Below are 14,309 nucleotides of genomic sequence, written 5' to 3'. Positions count from 1 at the left end.
AAAGGGTGAAATGGAGGAAATGTTTGCGAGGTTGGAAACATCTATAAAAAGAGAAATAGCAACCTTACATGAAGACTTGAACCATATAATAAAAACAGTGGAAGATACGGAAAAAAGGCTGGACATGCAAGGGGACGAGATAACAAAGCTTAAGAGCCAGATGGATGAGATGCAGAAGGAACAGAGGAATATATTGTATAGAATCGAGGACCAGGAGAACCGGAATAGAAGGAAAAACCTCCGGAGGTGCAAAGAGAAAAGGAGGAATTGCTAGAAAAAATGGATACAATCTTTGGTCATATGAGAAGTACATCAGGTGCAAGCAGTAAAATAAAGTTTGAAAGAATCCACAGGATCAGAAAGCCTGCAGAAATAGCAGGGGGTGTCCCAAGAGATGTCATCACAAGATTCCATAACTTCCAAGACAAAGAACAGATAAGTGCATGTTTGTTCTCATGTGCATGACAGACAAACCTGCAGATTTTCCCAGACTTGGCAGTGGAGACGCTAGCCAGGAGAAGAATCTTGAAACCCTTACTAGACCAGCTCAAAGTGAATAATGTTCAATATTCATGGGGCTTTCCGGTCTGCTTAATCAGATGTAAAGAAGGCCGATCTGCAACTTTAAGATTCCCGAAAGATACACCAAAATTTTGTAACTGCTTAGATGTGCCAATAGTAGAAATCCCGGGTTAAAAAATGTTCTAATAGGGGAATGGCGCTGTTTACAGACAATATATATGAAGAGGTGAATTCTAAAAATAAAAATAAAAAAGTGTGCACCAGAGTCCAACAACAAACTTGGTGAAAATTCCTGTAAACGTGCTAAACCCTTTTACAGTGTATATGTCATATGGGATGTGAGTGTGCAAATCACCAAAACATTTAAAAAGTGAAAATAAACATAAAAAACATAAAAAACTGGTATGAGTGACACTAAAACATATCAACATTTAAAAATCCCACTGACGTGCCAAGTGACACCAAAAATTGGCAACTATAATTCCTCTGATGTTGACTGGAAAAATCAGAACATGTAAATACAATATATATATATATATATATATATATATATATATATATATATATATATATATATATATATATATAGATGTGCAGCAATCAAAAAATGTATAAATTTGATAAATTAGTTCGTGATTGTGTGCAACCAAAAAACGTGTAATAATTTTATGTGCACCAATAAAAATTGTCCAATAAAATTGTCCAATAAGTGTGGAAAAAAAGTCCCTGTGTACAGATGGTATGTGTATCCAAGTGATCCCCAGCAGGTTTTCAGTACTGATGTTATCTGTTTTTTGTTAGGCCCCCACTTGTGCCCTCACTCACCGGAACGCCCAACCCCTGCAGGGGTAATGGGCATATGTGTGTAGATCCAGAAACCGGAATCCTGAACAGCCGATATCCCTCTCTCAGGGTCCGTGATCTCCTATGCTTTGTTCATATTTCTTGTTAGAGGTTTACAAACACTTTATATTTTCATGATTGTGTGCAGTTACTGTAATCGCCTCCTCAGGAGATTTACAGCCTATATGGGGGGTCTTCTGTTTATGTTTATTTATTTAATTTTTTTTTTTTCTCTTCTCCATCCATCCATCCTGTCGGGTTCAGACTCTCCCGATTCAGAAGACCCCCCATATAGGCTGTAAATCTCCTGAGGAGGCAATTACAGTAACTGCACACAATCATGAAAATATAAAGTGTTTGTAAACCTCTAACAAGAAATATGAACAAAGCATATCCCTCTAGAGCTAAAAAGGTGATGGGGAGGGAGATCCAGCCTATGATTGACAGCTGAGAAAGAAGACTGCAAATAAACAGGATTATAGCGAATTAAGTGGGAAGGAGATCACGGACCCTGAGAGAGGGATATCGGCTGTTCAGGATTCCGGTTTCTGGATTTACACACATATGCCCATTACCCTTGCAGGGGTTGGGCGTTCCGGTGAGTGAGGGCACAAGTGGGGGCCTAACAAAAAATGGATAACATCAGTACTGAAAACCTGCTGGGGATCACTTGGATACACATACCCTCTGTACACAGGGACTTTTTTTCACACTTATTGGACAATTTTTATTGGACAATTTTTATTGGTGCACATAAAATTATTACACGCTTTTTGGTTGCACACAATCACAAACTAATTTATCAAATTTATACATTTTTTGATTGCTGCACATCTATATATATATATATATATATATATATATATATTGTATTTATATGTTCTGATTTTTCCAGTCAACATCAGAGGAATTATACAATCTTTGGTGTCACTTGGCACGTCAGTGGGATTTTTAAATGTGGATATGTTTTAGTGTCACTCATACCAGTTTTTTATGTTTTTTATGTTTATTTTCACTTTTTAAATGTTTTGGTGATTTGCACACTCACATCCCATATGACATATACACTGTAAAAGGGTTTAGCACGTTTACAGGAATTTTCACCAAGTTTGTTGTTGGACTCTGGTGCACACTTTTTTATTTTTAGAATTCACCTCTTCATATATATTGTCTGTGAACAGCGCGATTCCCCTATTAGAACATTTTTACCACGTGGGCTTCACCTTGATGTTTTCCTCTGTTTTGGGGGGCTGCAGTTCCTTGCTGGTATTGGTCCTAAGCGCGGAATATTTGATTTTCAGAAATCCCGGGTTGGTGAGAAAGAACAGAGAATATAGAGAATCCAGAGGAACAGCAAGCCTGGCAACCAGTCTTTAAAGCAAAATGATTAGAAACGAAGAAGAAATAAAGCTCAAAGGAAAGAGGCAACAAGATATGGGCTATAACTGTAGTGGAAAATGATAAGAGGAAGCTGGTCTCGGTATTGGGGGAGGTGGGTAGAGTGAGGGGAGGGAGATGGGGAGGGAGGTGAATGGGCATGGGAATCCCCAAACTTATAGGGGGAGCATTGGATTTAGTGGCGACCACTCCAAGTTCAACCTCTAGGGGATTAACCGAAGGACCGGGAGGAGTCAGTAGGGCCACAGTTTATTGGGCCATGGGGAGGCCTTTTTACCCCCACTTGGGAGGGAGAGGGGGAGAGGTGTTCGGGAGAGAGGGGAGGGGAGGGAAAGGGGTTGGGGGGTGGGTGGGAGGAAGGTAAAAGAGGGTACCCTCTGTGAAAAGCTCGACAGAAAATTACACAGATCCCTACTCCAATGGAGGGTCCAGTACAGAGAATCCTAAGAATTGTGAAATAATGTCTAGCTTGAATATAATTTCATATAACGTATGGGGCTTAAACTCTCCCATAAAGTGTGCCAATATAATGGGTGAATTAAAACATCTCAAAGCAGAGGTGGTATTGCTGCAGGAGACACATTTTTTTTTCTGGGCAAGAACCACAACATTTTCTCAAAAGATTTCCCAGCTTGGTATTATGGAGATTCTCCTGTTAGCCGCGTGAAAGGAGTCGCCATAGTGTTTGCTAGGGGACTAAGGTTCGATTTAGAAGAGAGAAAGACCGACTCGGAAGGGTTTTACCTATTCCTGAGAGGAAATCTGAATGAAGCTGAATGCTCACTGGCAAACATATATAGCCCTAACAAAAATCCAAATAGATATTTGCTGGGGATCTTGGCAGAGTTTATGGAATTTAAAAAAGGTGGGGCCATAATTTTTGTCTGGAACCAGGAAAGGATAACACGTCACATGAACGGAAGACTGGTATGGCATGGATGAATAAAGTCAAACAGAAACTGCATCAGTGTCAACTGGTAGATGCATGGAGGATACAGCATTCTAACGCAAGGGACTATACATTCCACTCCCCCGTGCATGGGATGTATTTTAGACTATATTTATTCCTGATTGAGCATAGGTGGCTGGAGGCAGTGATTAGCACAAATATTGGAATAATGACCTTCTCAGACCACGTGCCTGTGAGTCTACAATTGAAAATTGGTGAATTCCAAAAAAAGAGTAATATATGGAGGTTAAATGGAAGCACTGGAACTCTATTTCAGGATGAACAATTCAGTGGATATATCAGAAGCTACAGTCTGGGAGGCTCATAAAGCCTATATCAGGTGTATTCTAAATATGGCTGGGTCAGAGAAAAAAAAAAGAACTAAGCAAGAGAAAATAGCTTTAACAAAAGAAATATACTAATTAGAACAGCTGCACAAGTTAACCGGGGATGGGGAGGTGCTAGTAAAACTTTATTGTAAAAGAGAGGGCACGAGGGATTTAGTAGAACAAGAAACACGAACAGCATATAACTTAACTAGGAAAGAAAGGTATCTAGGTGGGAATAAACCAGGGAAATTCCTAGCAAAAAAAAAAAGAAAACAGCCAACTATATCAAGAAAATAAAGACAACGACAGGAGATATGAGATATAGAACCAGAGAAATTGCCAAGACCTTCAAAGACTATTATGGGGGGTTATACTCAATAAGAAGGACACAACAGAAGAGGCTGAAAAAAAAAACGGGGGAAATAAAAGCTTTCTTAAAAGTCATAGGATTAATTAAAATAGCAGAAAACAAACATAGCGATCTAGAGGCCCCCATAACAGAAGAAGAGATAAAAAAAATGTTAAAAGAAACACCGGCCGGTAAAAGTCCTGGTCCTGGCGGCTTGACAATATTATACTACAAAAAATTTCAGGACATACTAATTCCCAAAATGTGCTCCTACATGAATGGGATCGGGGTAAAATGGGAGATGAGGAAAGAGGCGCTGGAAGCCAATTTTACCATCATCCTGAAAGAAGGTAAAGATAGCACACTCTGTTCTAGTTATAGGCCCACATCACTCCTAAATATGGATATGAAATTATACGCAAAAGTATTAGCCGGGAGGATGAAAAACATAATGAATGAGATAGTACACCCAGATCAGGTTGGGTTCATTCCAGGAAGGAGGGATAACGATATTAGAACGCTCTTGGCAGCTCAGAGAATCAAAGATAGTGGAGCCCCAGGACTACTCCTGTCAATAGATGCTGAAAAAGCTTTTGACAGGGTGGACTGGGGCTTCATGCAGAGCACGTTGTAGGTGATAGGACTCGGGGTGAACATGATTAGATGGATAAAGGCATTATACGTACAACCTACAGCGAGGGTGGAGGTAAATGGAACACTTTTGGAGCCGTTTGAAATTTTTAAAGGCACAAGACAGGGGTGCCCATTTTCCCCTCTATTGTTTGTGCTAGCGCTTGAACCCTTTTAATAAAGATTAGGCAGAACCCGGAGATCTGTGGAATAAAAGTTGGGGAAGAAGTCCATAAATTGGCGGCTTTCACGAATGATATTTTATTTTATATAACCCGCCCTAGGATTACCTTCCCAAATTTGATTACAGCCCTAAAAGAATATGGAGAGCTATCTAATTTTAAGATAAATCCGGCTAAATCAGAAACACTAGACATTAATAAAGGTAAAACAGGGGAATATACCTTTCAAAAGGACTTTCCCTTCGTGTGGGGGGAAAAAAGAACTTAAGTATTTAGGAGTCAAGATAACCACATCGAGAGAGACATTATACCAGGCTAATTTTGTTCCACTCCTCAATGAGATTAAAGAGGAGTTGAATAGAATTACAAGAGGACAGTTATCATGGGGGGGGAGAATTAATATATTCAAGATGGCAATCCTACCCAAAATTATGTATAAGATGCAAATGCTCCCAATTTTACTCCCACAGGTCTATCTTAAAACATTGCATACAATATTTTTAAGGTTTATTTGGAGAGGGAAAAAACCACATATAAGTTTTACACAGTTGAGTAAAGATAAGGCGAAGGGGGGGTGGGGTGAGGGGTGATGAACGCGGGTGTCAGATCCCTGCCCTCCTCGCTAACTTGCGACGAAGGACCGGCCAACCTCACAGCACGCTGTCACTTACGTAACAATGCCACTCTTAGCTGCGCCCAGCACAAAGATTTTCCAGCTTGCGGGACCACAATCTAGGTGCGAGCAGCCTGAGAGCGATTGTCACGGGGCTAATTACACAATTAACCCTTTAACTGCCACCACCCCTGTTTTAAAAGACCGAGCCGGGGGAGACTCGTAATTTTACCAATTATAATTTTAGAATAAGAATCTTCACACACACTGCCACCACAGGCAGGTCTGCTCAGAAGTCTTACTCTACAACAGTAGCGCCCTTTAAGAGGCAGGTTCCTTTCTAGCTTGCATTAAGAGCTTTAGAGACAAGGTTAACACTTTTCAACATAAGGGTTTATTATGAAAAGGTCAAAGTTGATGCAAATAAAACATTTACAGAAAAAAGATGTTTCAAAAGATAAAGACAATATACAGCCACAAAGAAATAAGGTAGAATTGAGAAGGAAGAATACTTGCAATTAGTGTCTGAGGGTTGATCAGAGTTTGATCGATGAGCTAGGTAATCGGTTCTCAACATGGCAGATGTTCCTTGGATGGTAAAAGGAGAACTGACCATTGTCTTGGCTTCTCCTCTTTTCTGTCAAATCAAAGGGGGTGTTGACAGCGACCAGTGACCAATCGTCTGGTCATCTTGCTTAGGGGTTGGTTGCTGGGAGGTGTCTACACTTATGACCTTGTCCCAGGTACACTTTGTGATACATATTCATATCTCTGCATTTCTACTGTTTATAGACTGCAAATATCCATATTATTGTTCAGCATGAGATTTCCTTCAAAACAAATATAAACATGCCATGTCTATAATGTCTAGTCCACGTAGGAGGAATAAGGGGTACCAGTGGTTTCCCATATGACTTAACATAAGGGTGTCTGGACTTGAAATGTTACAAATTATCCAAGGATACTAAATATGCCCATATTATGGCTGTGCTATTACTAAGTCAGAAGTTATGAAACATGCTGAAATTTCATACTTATTCCACTGTTTAAGCTTTATGTGTATTCAGACATTTTACAACCGGGGCCTGTTGGGTCTCTGAATGGAGAGGGTGACAGTTTTATGACGGGCCTGAACATCTTGCCAGTTCACCAGGCTGTTTCTACTGACCTAGCCTGGTTCTGTTTTCTGTTGAGATAACCTTTCTTTCCTTTGAAATTTTAAAAGCTTTGAAATCCTAAGAGAAGGGAGGAGGGAATTCAGATTTCTCTGTAATGTATACGGTTAGCCAAGCTGTCATGGCTGCGTTCCAAACAACATGGCAGCTAGCTACAGCATTTCATGTCCAGTATGTGATATTGTTACACCTCCCCCTTAGATGTTGCATGGGAGGGAGCTACAATTTCCCTCCTGACGCAACCGACTCCCGTGGGCTTGGCTTGTCGTGACAGCCCATCAGCATTGCCATGGGTGCTGCCTTTCTTATGCTGGATGGTGAAATCGTATTGCTGCAGAATTAGGCTCCACCAAAGTAGTTTGCCATTCTCCCCAGCAACACGATTTAGCCAGCTCAAGGGATTGTGATCCGTGATCACAGTGAAGTGCCATCCATAAAGGTACGTTTGTAACTTCTGGAGAGCCCACACGATCGCAAGACACTCCTTTTCGATTGTGGCGTATGCTACTTCCCTGGGAAGCAGCTTCCTGCTCAGGTAGAGGATGGGATGCTCCTCTCCAGCATCATCCACCTGGCCCAGGACTGCACCCAATCCACAGGCAGAGGCATCCGTCTGCACTAGGAAACGGCAGGTGAAGTCTGGAGCCTGCAGCACAGGGGCGCTGGCCAGCACCTCTTTCAAGGCCTGAAATGCCTGCTCGCATTCTGGTGTCCAAGACACCACCTTGGGCAGTTTCTTTTTGGTTAGGTCAGTCAGAGGTTTGGCCAGGCTACTATAGTTACATACAAACTTCCTATAGTAGCCAGCGGTCCCCAAGAAAGACATACCCTGCTTTTTGGTTGGGGGATAGGCCAGGCCAGGATGGCCTGAACCTTCCCTGTCTCGGGTTTCAGGGTCCCTCCTCTTACCTGGTGTCCCAGGTACTGCACATCAGTCATGCCAATCTGACACTTACTAGATTTGACAGTCAGATTGGCAGCTGTCAGTTGGTCCAAGACCTGTGACAGGTGCATCAGGTGTTCTTCCCAGACAGGGCCAATCACTCCAAGGCTTCTTGAGCCGGCCATTTCACAAGGTTCCACCCCTCCTCTTAGGTCATCCATGACCCCCGGAGAGGTGGCTGGCGCATTCTCAACCCCAACTAGCATTGCCTTACATGCAGACAAGCCACATGGGGTGGTGAAGGCTGACTCGTCCTGAACCTTCCGTGTTAGGGGGGTTGGTCCCCTGCTCAGGTCAATTATTGTGAGACAGCGAGCACCTACCAGCTGCTCTGACACCTCATGGGTCCTGGGCATGGGGAAGGCCACAACAACAGGGCTGGCATTCAGCCCTTCAAGGGCTCCTGGAAGCCTGGGCGTCTGATGCTTTTTGGGGGCCAGGACTACCAGTGGCGCCCAGAGTGTCCAAGCTCCCTGAATGACCCCTAACTGCATAATTTCCTCAGTCTCCTTTGCCCTGCCTGTCTGCACCTCCTGTGAGACAAAGTGGACTGCAAGGGTGAGGGGAGGATACACCCGGCCGCCCACCTTGTGGATGCCATGGGGTGCCCTCCCAGGGTTTTGCATGACCCAGACACGGCATGCTGTAAGCACTGCCAGCATCATGGGTCCCTGGAGGGGAAGGAAAGGTGAGTGGGATTGAAGGCCCAAGCCAACTACCTGAGTGTCAGCTATCACTTCTAGCAGGGCACCTAACTCTTTCTGTTCAGGTATACGGCCTCTGCCAATGACAGGCACTGTGCTGGCACATTATGTGAACATCAAGCTAGGCCACAAACCATTGTGTTTGACTCCAGCCCTGGCCTTTCTGATTTCACCTGGACAATCACAGACCATATCAGGTGATACCTTCAACACATTCCCCTTAGGATGACTGAACACAGTGAGCAACTGTTTAACCCTTTCAGTCTCCAGGCCTCCTGCCTGTAGACCAGTACAGCCTCTTTGCCCACTGTCTCTGTCATGCTTTTGATTATTTTTCTAAGCAGGGGAGCTAACAGCTAGCCTGCTGAACACTGCAAAGCCTTTGCCTCTCAGCAGTGCTGGCGTTGGTGTGGGACTACAAGTACCAACCAGCCATCCTGTGACACACAAGGACAACTGCTGGGGTGTAGTCAGGGCAGAATCCTCTGGGTCAGAGTCAGGAATGGGGCCACCTGGGCCACTCCTGGGCTCTGCCACCAGAGATTCTATCTTCTCCACCCTCCCAGCATGGTGGGTGACCTCCAACAAAGACATAACATCATTACATTCAGTAATTACATTCTTAACATCAACTACACATGCATTTGATATCGGTACATGCAAGGGGGCCTCCTCTCCTTCTGTAGGTGAAGAAGACCCCTGTACCTCCACTCCACCATCCCTCTCCCTCTGTCCATCCACAGGTTGCCCAGATATTACCCAAACATCTGTAAACAGTACCTTGGTAGGTCCAGAGAGTTCTGTAGGAGCATCCTGGGTGCTTTTATCAGGGGCATAGTAAGAAACAAGGGTACCTAAATCAGCACCCAACAACACTGCAGTGGGGATCTCCTCCGAGACTCCCACTTCTCTCATCACACTTCCGGCACCCCAATCAATGAAAACATAGGTATGCGGTACTCGTGAGTGGGTCCCCCCTACTCCGGTGAGGGTAAAAAACTTTCCAGGGATGATGTCCCTTCTCTCTATCACCTCTGATCTGACCAAAGTGACTTCAGCTCCTGTGTCCTGGAAACCAGTAATGATCTGGTGGCCCACGGTGACTGGCTGCAAGTTGGCGGTGGTTACCCGAGTTTTCCTGCGGACGAACAGCACGGAAGAAGGGTTGCTGGCTGGATGGCCAGGTGATGTCCTCTTCTTCTGCTCAGGGCACTGCGTCCTGAGATGTCCGGCTTCCCCACAGTTGTAGCATTTGCGGTTGTCAGTCAGGAAGGCCTTGGCTCCAGGAGATGCAGGTTCCGGCCGTTGAGGAACTTGGTTGGTAGGCAGAGGAGGGGTTGCCGTGTGTGATTTCCCTCCTTTCCAGCCATTTGGAGGAGCCTTGCGATGGTCAGATACCCGAGAGTGAATATAGGTATCTGCCAGTTCTGCTGCTGCTTTGGCAGAGGTTGGCTTTCGCTCCAGCACAAACTGTCTGATGTCTGTAGGACAGATGTGCAAAATTTGATCTTTAATCATAAGATCTTCCAGGGATTCAAAAGAATCGGCTTTCAAGCCTTTAGTCCACTGCCGGAATGTGGTGCGTAAGCGACTCACCACATCCAGGTATGAGTCCCCAGGCCCCTTTTGCAAGGACCTAAAATGCTTCTGGTACACTTCCGGGGTTAGCTGAAGCTTTTGGATGATTGCAGACTTTAGGGACTCATAATCATCTCCCTGCTCTTCTAACAGTTTGACATAAGCATCCAGGGCCTTGCCTAGTAGCCCTGGCGTCTGGTACCGGGCCCATTGTGCTGGGGGCAGATGGTACTGACGGCAAGTTTTTTCAAACGACAGTAGATACACGTCAATGTCACTGTCCTTTTCCATAACTGGAAACTTGGCTGCCGGGGTCACTGGCAGAGAGGCATCCCTGTGCTCTAGGGAGCCGAGGTTCTGAGCCTGTCGCTGCTGCTGGAGCCTAATCATCTCCAATTCATGCCGACAATCAGCCTCCTTCTCAGCCTGGTGTTCCTCTCACTCAGCCCTGCATTCCGCAGCCTCTCTCTCGGCCACAGCCTGGCGCTCGAGAAACTGCAGGAACACTACAGGATCCGTCTTCCTGAGGTGTTGTAGCGTTTCTTGCATTTGAGGAGAGTCTATGCTGGTTTCAGGCAATCTGATGCTGGCCTGCTCTTTCGGTGGCTTGGAGGTAACAATCTGTGGTATTCCAGTGTCAGTCTCTGCTTGCCCATCTGGTGAGGCCGCCTCTGATCCACTGGGCTCTGGAGTAGCGGAAACACTTTCTGGTCCAGTTTCCCCCAGGTTCTGGTCTGCACAGATATCAAACTCCTGTAGGGCATGTATCAAGCCTTCAGGATTTTTGCCACCAACGTCAATTCCTCTTCCTGTGCATTCAGTAGTCAGTTCATTTTTGCTCATCTTTTTATATGCTGATAACCCAGACGTGTTGCAAGCAGAAAAGATAGAGTTAAGGCAGAACCTGGACATTTGTGGAATAAAAGTTGGGGAAGAAGTCCATAAATTGGCGGCTTTCGCAGATGATATTTTATTTTATATAACCCGCCCTAGGATTACCCTCCCAAATTTGATTACAGCCCTAAAAGAATATGGAGAGCTATCTAATTTTAAGATATATCTGGCTAAATCAGAAACACTAGACATTAATAAAGGTAAAACAGGGGAATACACTTTTCAAAAGGACTTTCCCTTCGTGTGGGGGAAAAAAGAACTTAAGTATCTAGGAGTCAAGATAACCACATCGAGAGAGACATTATACCAGGCTAATTTTGTTCCACTCCTCAACGAGATTAAGGAGGAGTTGAATAGAATTACAAGAGGACAGTTATCATGGGAGGGGGGGATTAATATATTCAAGATGGCAATCCTACCCAAAATTACGTATAAGATGCAAATGCTCCCAATTCCACTCCCACAGGTCTATCTTAAAACATTGCATACAATATTTCTAAGGTTTATTTGGAGAGGGAAAAAACCACGTATAAGTTTTACACAGTTGAGTAAAGATAAGACGAAGGGGGGGGTGGGGGGTGTGACGAACGTGGGTGTCAGATCCCTGCCCTCCTCGCTAACTTGCGTCGAAGGACCGGCCAACCTCACAGCATGCTGTCACTTACGTAACAATGCCACTCTCAGCTGCACCCAGCACAAAGATTTTTCAGCTTGCGGGACCATAATCTAGGTGTGAGCAGCCTTAGAGCGATTGTCACAGGGCTAATTACACAATTAACCCTTTAGCTGCCACCACCCCCGTTTTAAAAGACCGAGCCCGGGAGACTCGTAATTTTACCAATTATAATTTTAGAATAAGCATCTGCACACACACTGCCACCACAGGCAGGTCTGCTCAGAAGTCTTACTCTACAACAGTAGCGCCCTTTAAGAGGCAGGTTCGTTTATAGCTTGCATTAAGAGCTTTAGAGACAAGGTTAACACTTTTCAACATAAGGGTTTATTATGAAAAGGTCAAAGTTGATGCAAATAAAACTTTTACAGAAAAAAGATGTTTCAAAAGATAAAGATAAAGAATATACAGCCACAAAGAAATAAGGTAGAATTGAGAAGGAAGAATACTTGCAATTAGTGTCTGAGGGTTGATCAGAGTTCGATCGATGAGCTAGGTAATCGTTTCTCAACATGGCAGATGTTCCTTCTTGGATGGTAAAAGGAGAACTGACCATTGTCTTTGGCTTCTCCTCTTTTCTGTCAAATCAAAGGGGGTGTTGACAGTGACCAGTGACCAATCGTCTGGTCATCTTGTTTAGGGGTTGGTTGCTGGGAGGTGTCTACACTTATGACCTTGTCCCAGGTACACTTTGTGATACATATTCATATCTCTGCATTTCTACTGTTTATAGACTGCAAATATCCATATTATTTTTCAGCGTGAGATTTCCTTCAAAACAAATATAAACATGCCATGTCTATAATGTCTAGTCCACGTAGGAGGAATAAGGGGTACCAGTGGTTTCCCATATGACTTAACATAGGGGTGTCTGGACTTGAAATGTTACAAATTATCCAAGGATACTAAATATGTCCATATTATGGCTGTGCTATTACTAAGTCAGAAGTTATGAAACATGCTGAAATTTCATACTTATTCCACTGTTTAAGCTTTATGTGTATTCAGACATTTTACAACCGGGGCCTGTTGGGTCTCTGAATGGAGAGGGTGACAGTTTTATGACGGGCCTGAACATCTTGCCAGTTCACCAGGCTGTTTCTACTGACCTAGCCTGGTTCTGTTTTCTGTTGAGATAACCTTTCTTTCCTTTGAAATTTTAAAAGCTTTGAATTCCTAAGAGAAGGGAGGAGGGAATTCAGATTTCTCTGTAATGTATACGGTTAGCCAAGCTGTCATGGCTGCGTTCAAAACAACATGGCAGCTAGCTACAGCATTTCATGTCCAGTATGTGATATTGTTACACCTCCCCCTTAGATGTTGCATGGGAGGGAGCTACAATTTCCCTCCTGACGCAACCGACTCCCGTGGGCTTGGCTTGTTGTGATAGCCCATCAGCATTGCCATGGGTGCTGCCTTTCTTATGCTGGATGGTGAAATCGTATTGCTGCAGAATTAGGCTCCACCAAAGTAGTTTGCCATTCTCCCCAGCAACACGATTAAGCCAGCTCAAGGGATTGTGATCCGTGATCACAGTGAAGTGCCATCCATAAAGGTACGTTTGTAACTTCTGGAGAGCCCACACGATCGCAAGACACTCCTTTTCGATTGTGGCGTATGCTACTTCCCTGGGAAGCAGCTTCCTGCTCAGGTAGAGGATGGGATGCTCCTCTCCAGCATCATCCACCTGGCCCAGGACTGCACCCAATCCACAGGCAGAGGCATCCGTCTGCACTAGGAAACGGCAGGTGAAGTCTGGAGCCTGCAGCACAGGGGCGCTGGCCAGCACCTCTTTCAAGGCCTGAAATGCCTGCTCGCATTCTGGTGTCCAAGACACCACCTTGGGCAGTTTCTTTTTGGTTAGGTCAGTCAGAGGTTTGGCCAGGCTACTATAGTTACATACAAACTTCCTATAGTAGCCAGCGGTCCCCAAGAAAGACATACCCTGCTTTTTGGTTGGGGGATAGGCCAGGCCAGGATGGCCTGAACCTTCCCTGTCTCGGGTTTCAGGGTCCCTCCTCTTACCTGGTGTCCCAGGTACTGCACATCAGTCATGCCAATCTGACACTTACTAGATTTGACAGTCAGATTGGCAGCTGTCAGTTGGTCCAAGACCTGTGACAGGTGCATCAGGTGTTCTTCCCAGACAGGGCCAATCACTCCAAGGCTTCTTGAGCCGGCCATTTCACAAGGTTCCACCCCTCCTCTTAGGTCATCCATGACCCCCGGAGAGGTGGCTGGCGCATTCTCAACCCCAACTAGCATTGCCTTACATGCAGACAAGCCACATGGGGTGGTGAAGGCTGACTCGTCCTGAACCTTCCGTGTTAGGGGGGTTGGTCCCCTGCTCAGGTCAATTATTGTGAGACAGCGGGCACCTACCAGCTGCTCTGACACCTTATGGTTCCTGGGCATGGGGAAGGCCACAACAACAGGGCTGGCATTCAGCCCTTCAAGGGCTCCTGGAAGCCTGGGCGTCTGATGCTTTTTGGTGGCCAGGACTACCAGTGGCGCCCAGAGTGTCCGA

General features: G+C 44.9%; 1 protein-coding gene across 1 annotated transcript; it reads right to left on the bottom strand.

Annotated features, from left to right (window-relative positions):
* Nucleotides 1-8,973: 8,973 nt before the first annotated feature.
* On the bottom strand, nt 8,974-10,683 carry LOC141106715 (uncharacterized). The gene has a single exon (XM_073597650.1). The coding sequence runs from the start codon at nt 10,603-10,605 to the stop codon at nt 8,974-8,976; it is 1,632 nt and encodes a 543-aa protein (XP_073453751.1). The 5' UTR covers nt 10,606-10,683.
* Between the last annotated feature and the right edge of the window lie 3,626 nt (nt 10,684-14,309).

Source organism: Aquarana catesbeiana, linkage group LG08, assembly GCF_042186555.1.
Source record: "Aquarana catesbeiana isolate 2022-GZ linkage group LG08, ASM4218655v1, whole genome shotgun sequence".
Taxonomy (NCBI): Eukaryota; Metazoa; Chordata; class Amphibia; order Anura; family Ranidae; genus Aquarana; species Aquarana catesbeiana.
The sequence above is the reverse complement of the archived record's forward strand: the minus strand, read 5'-3'. Positions and strand labels throughout refer to the sequence as shown.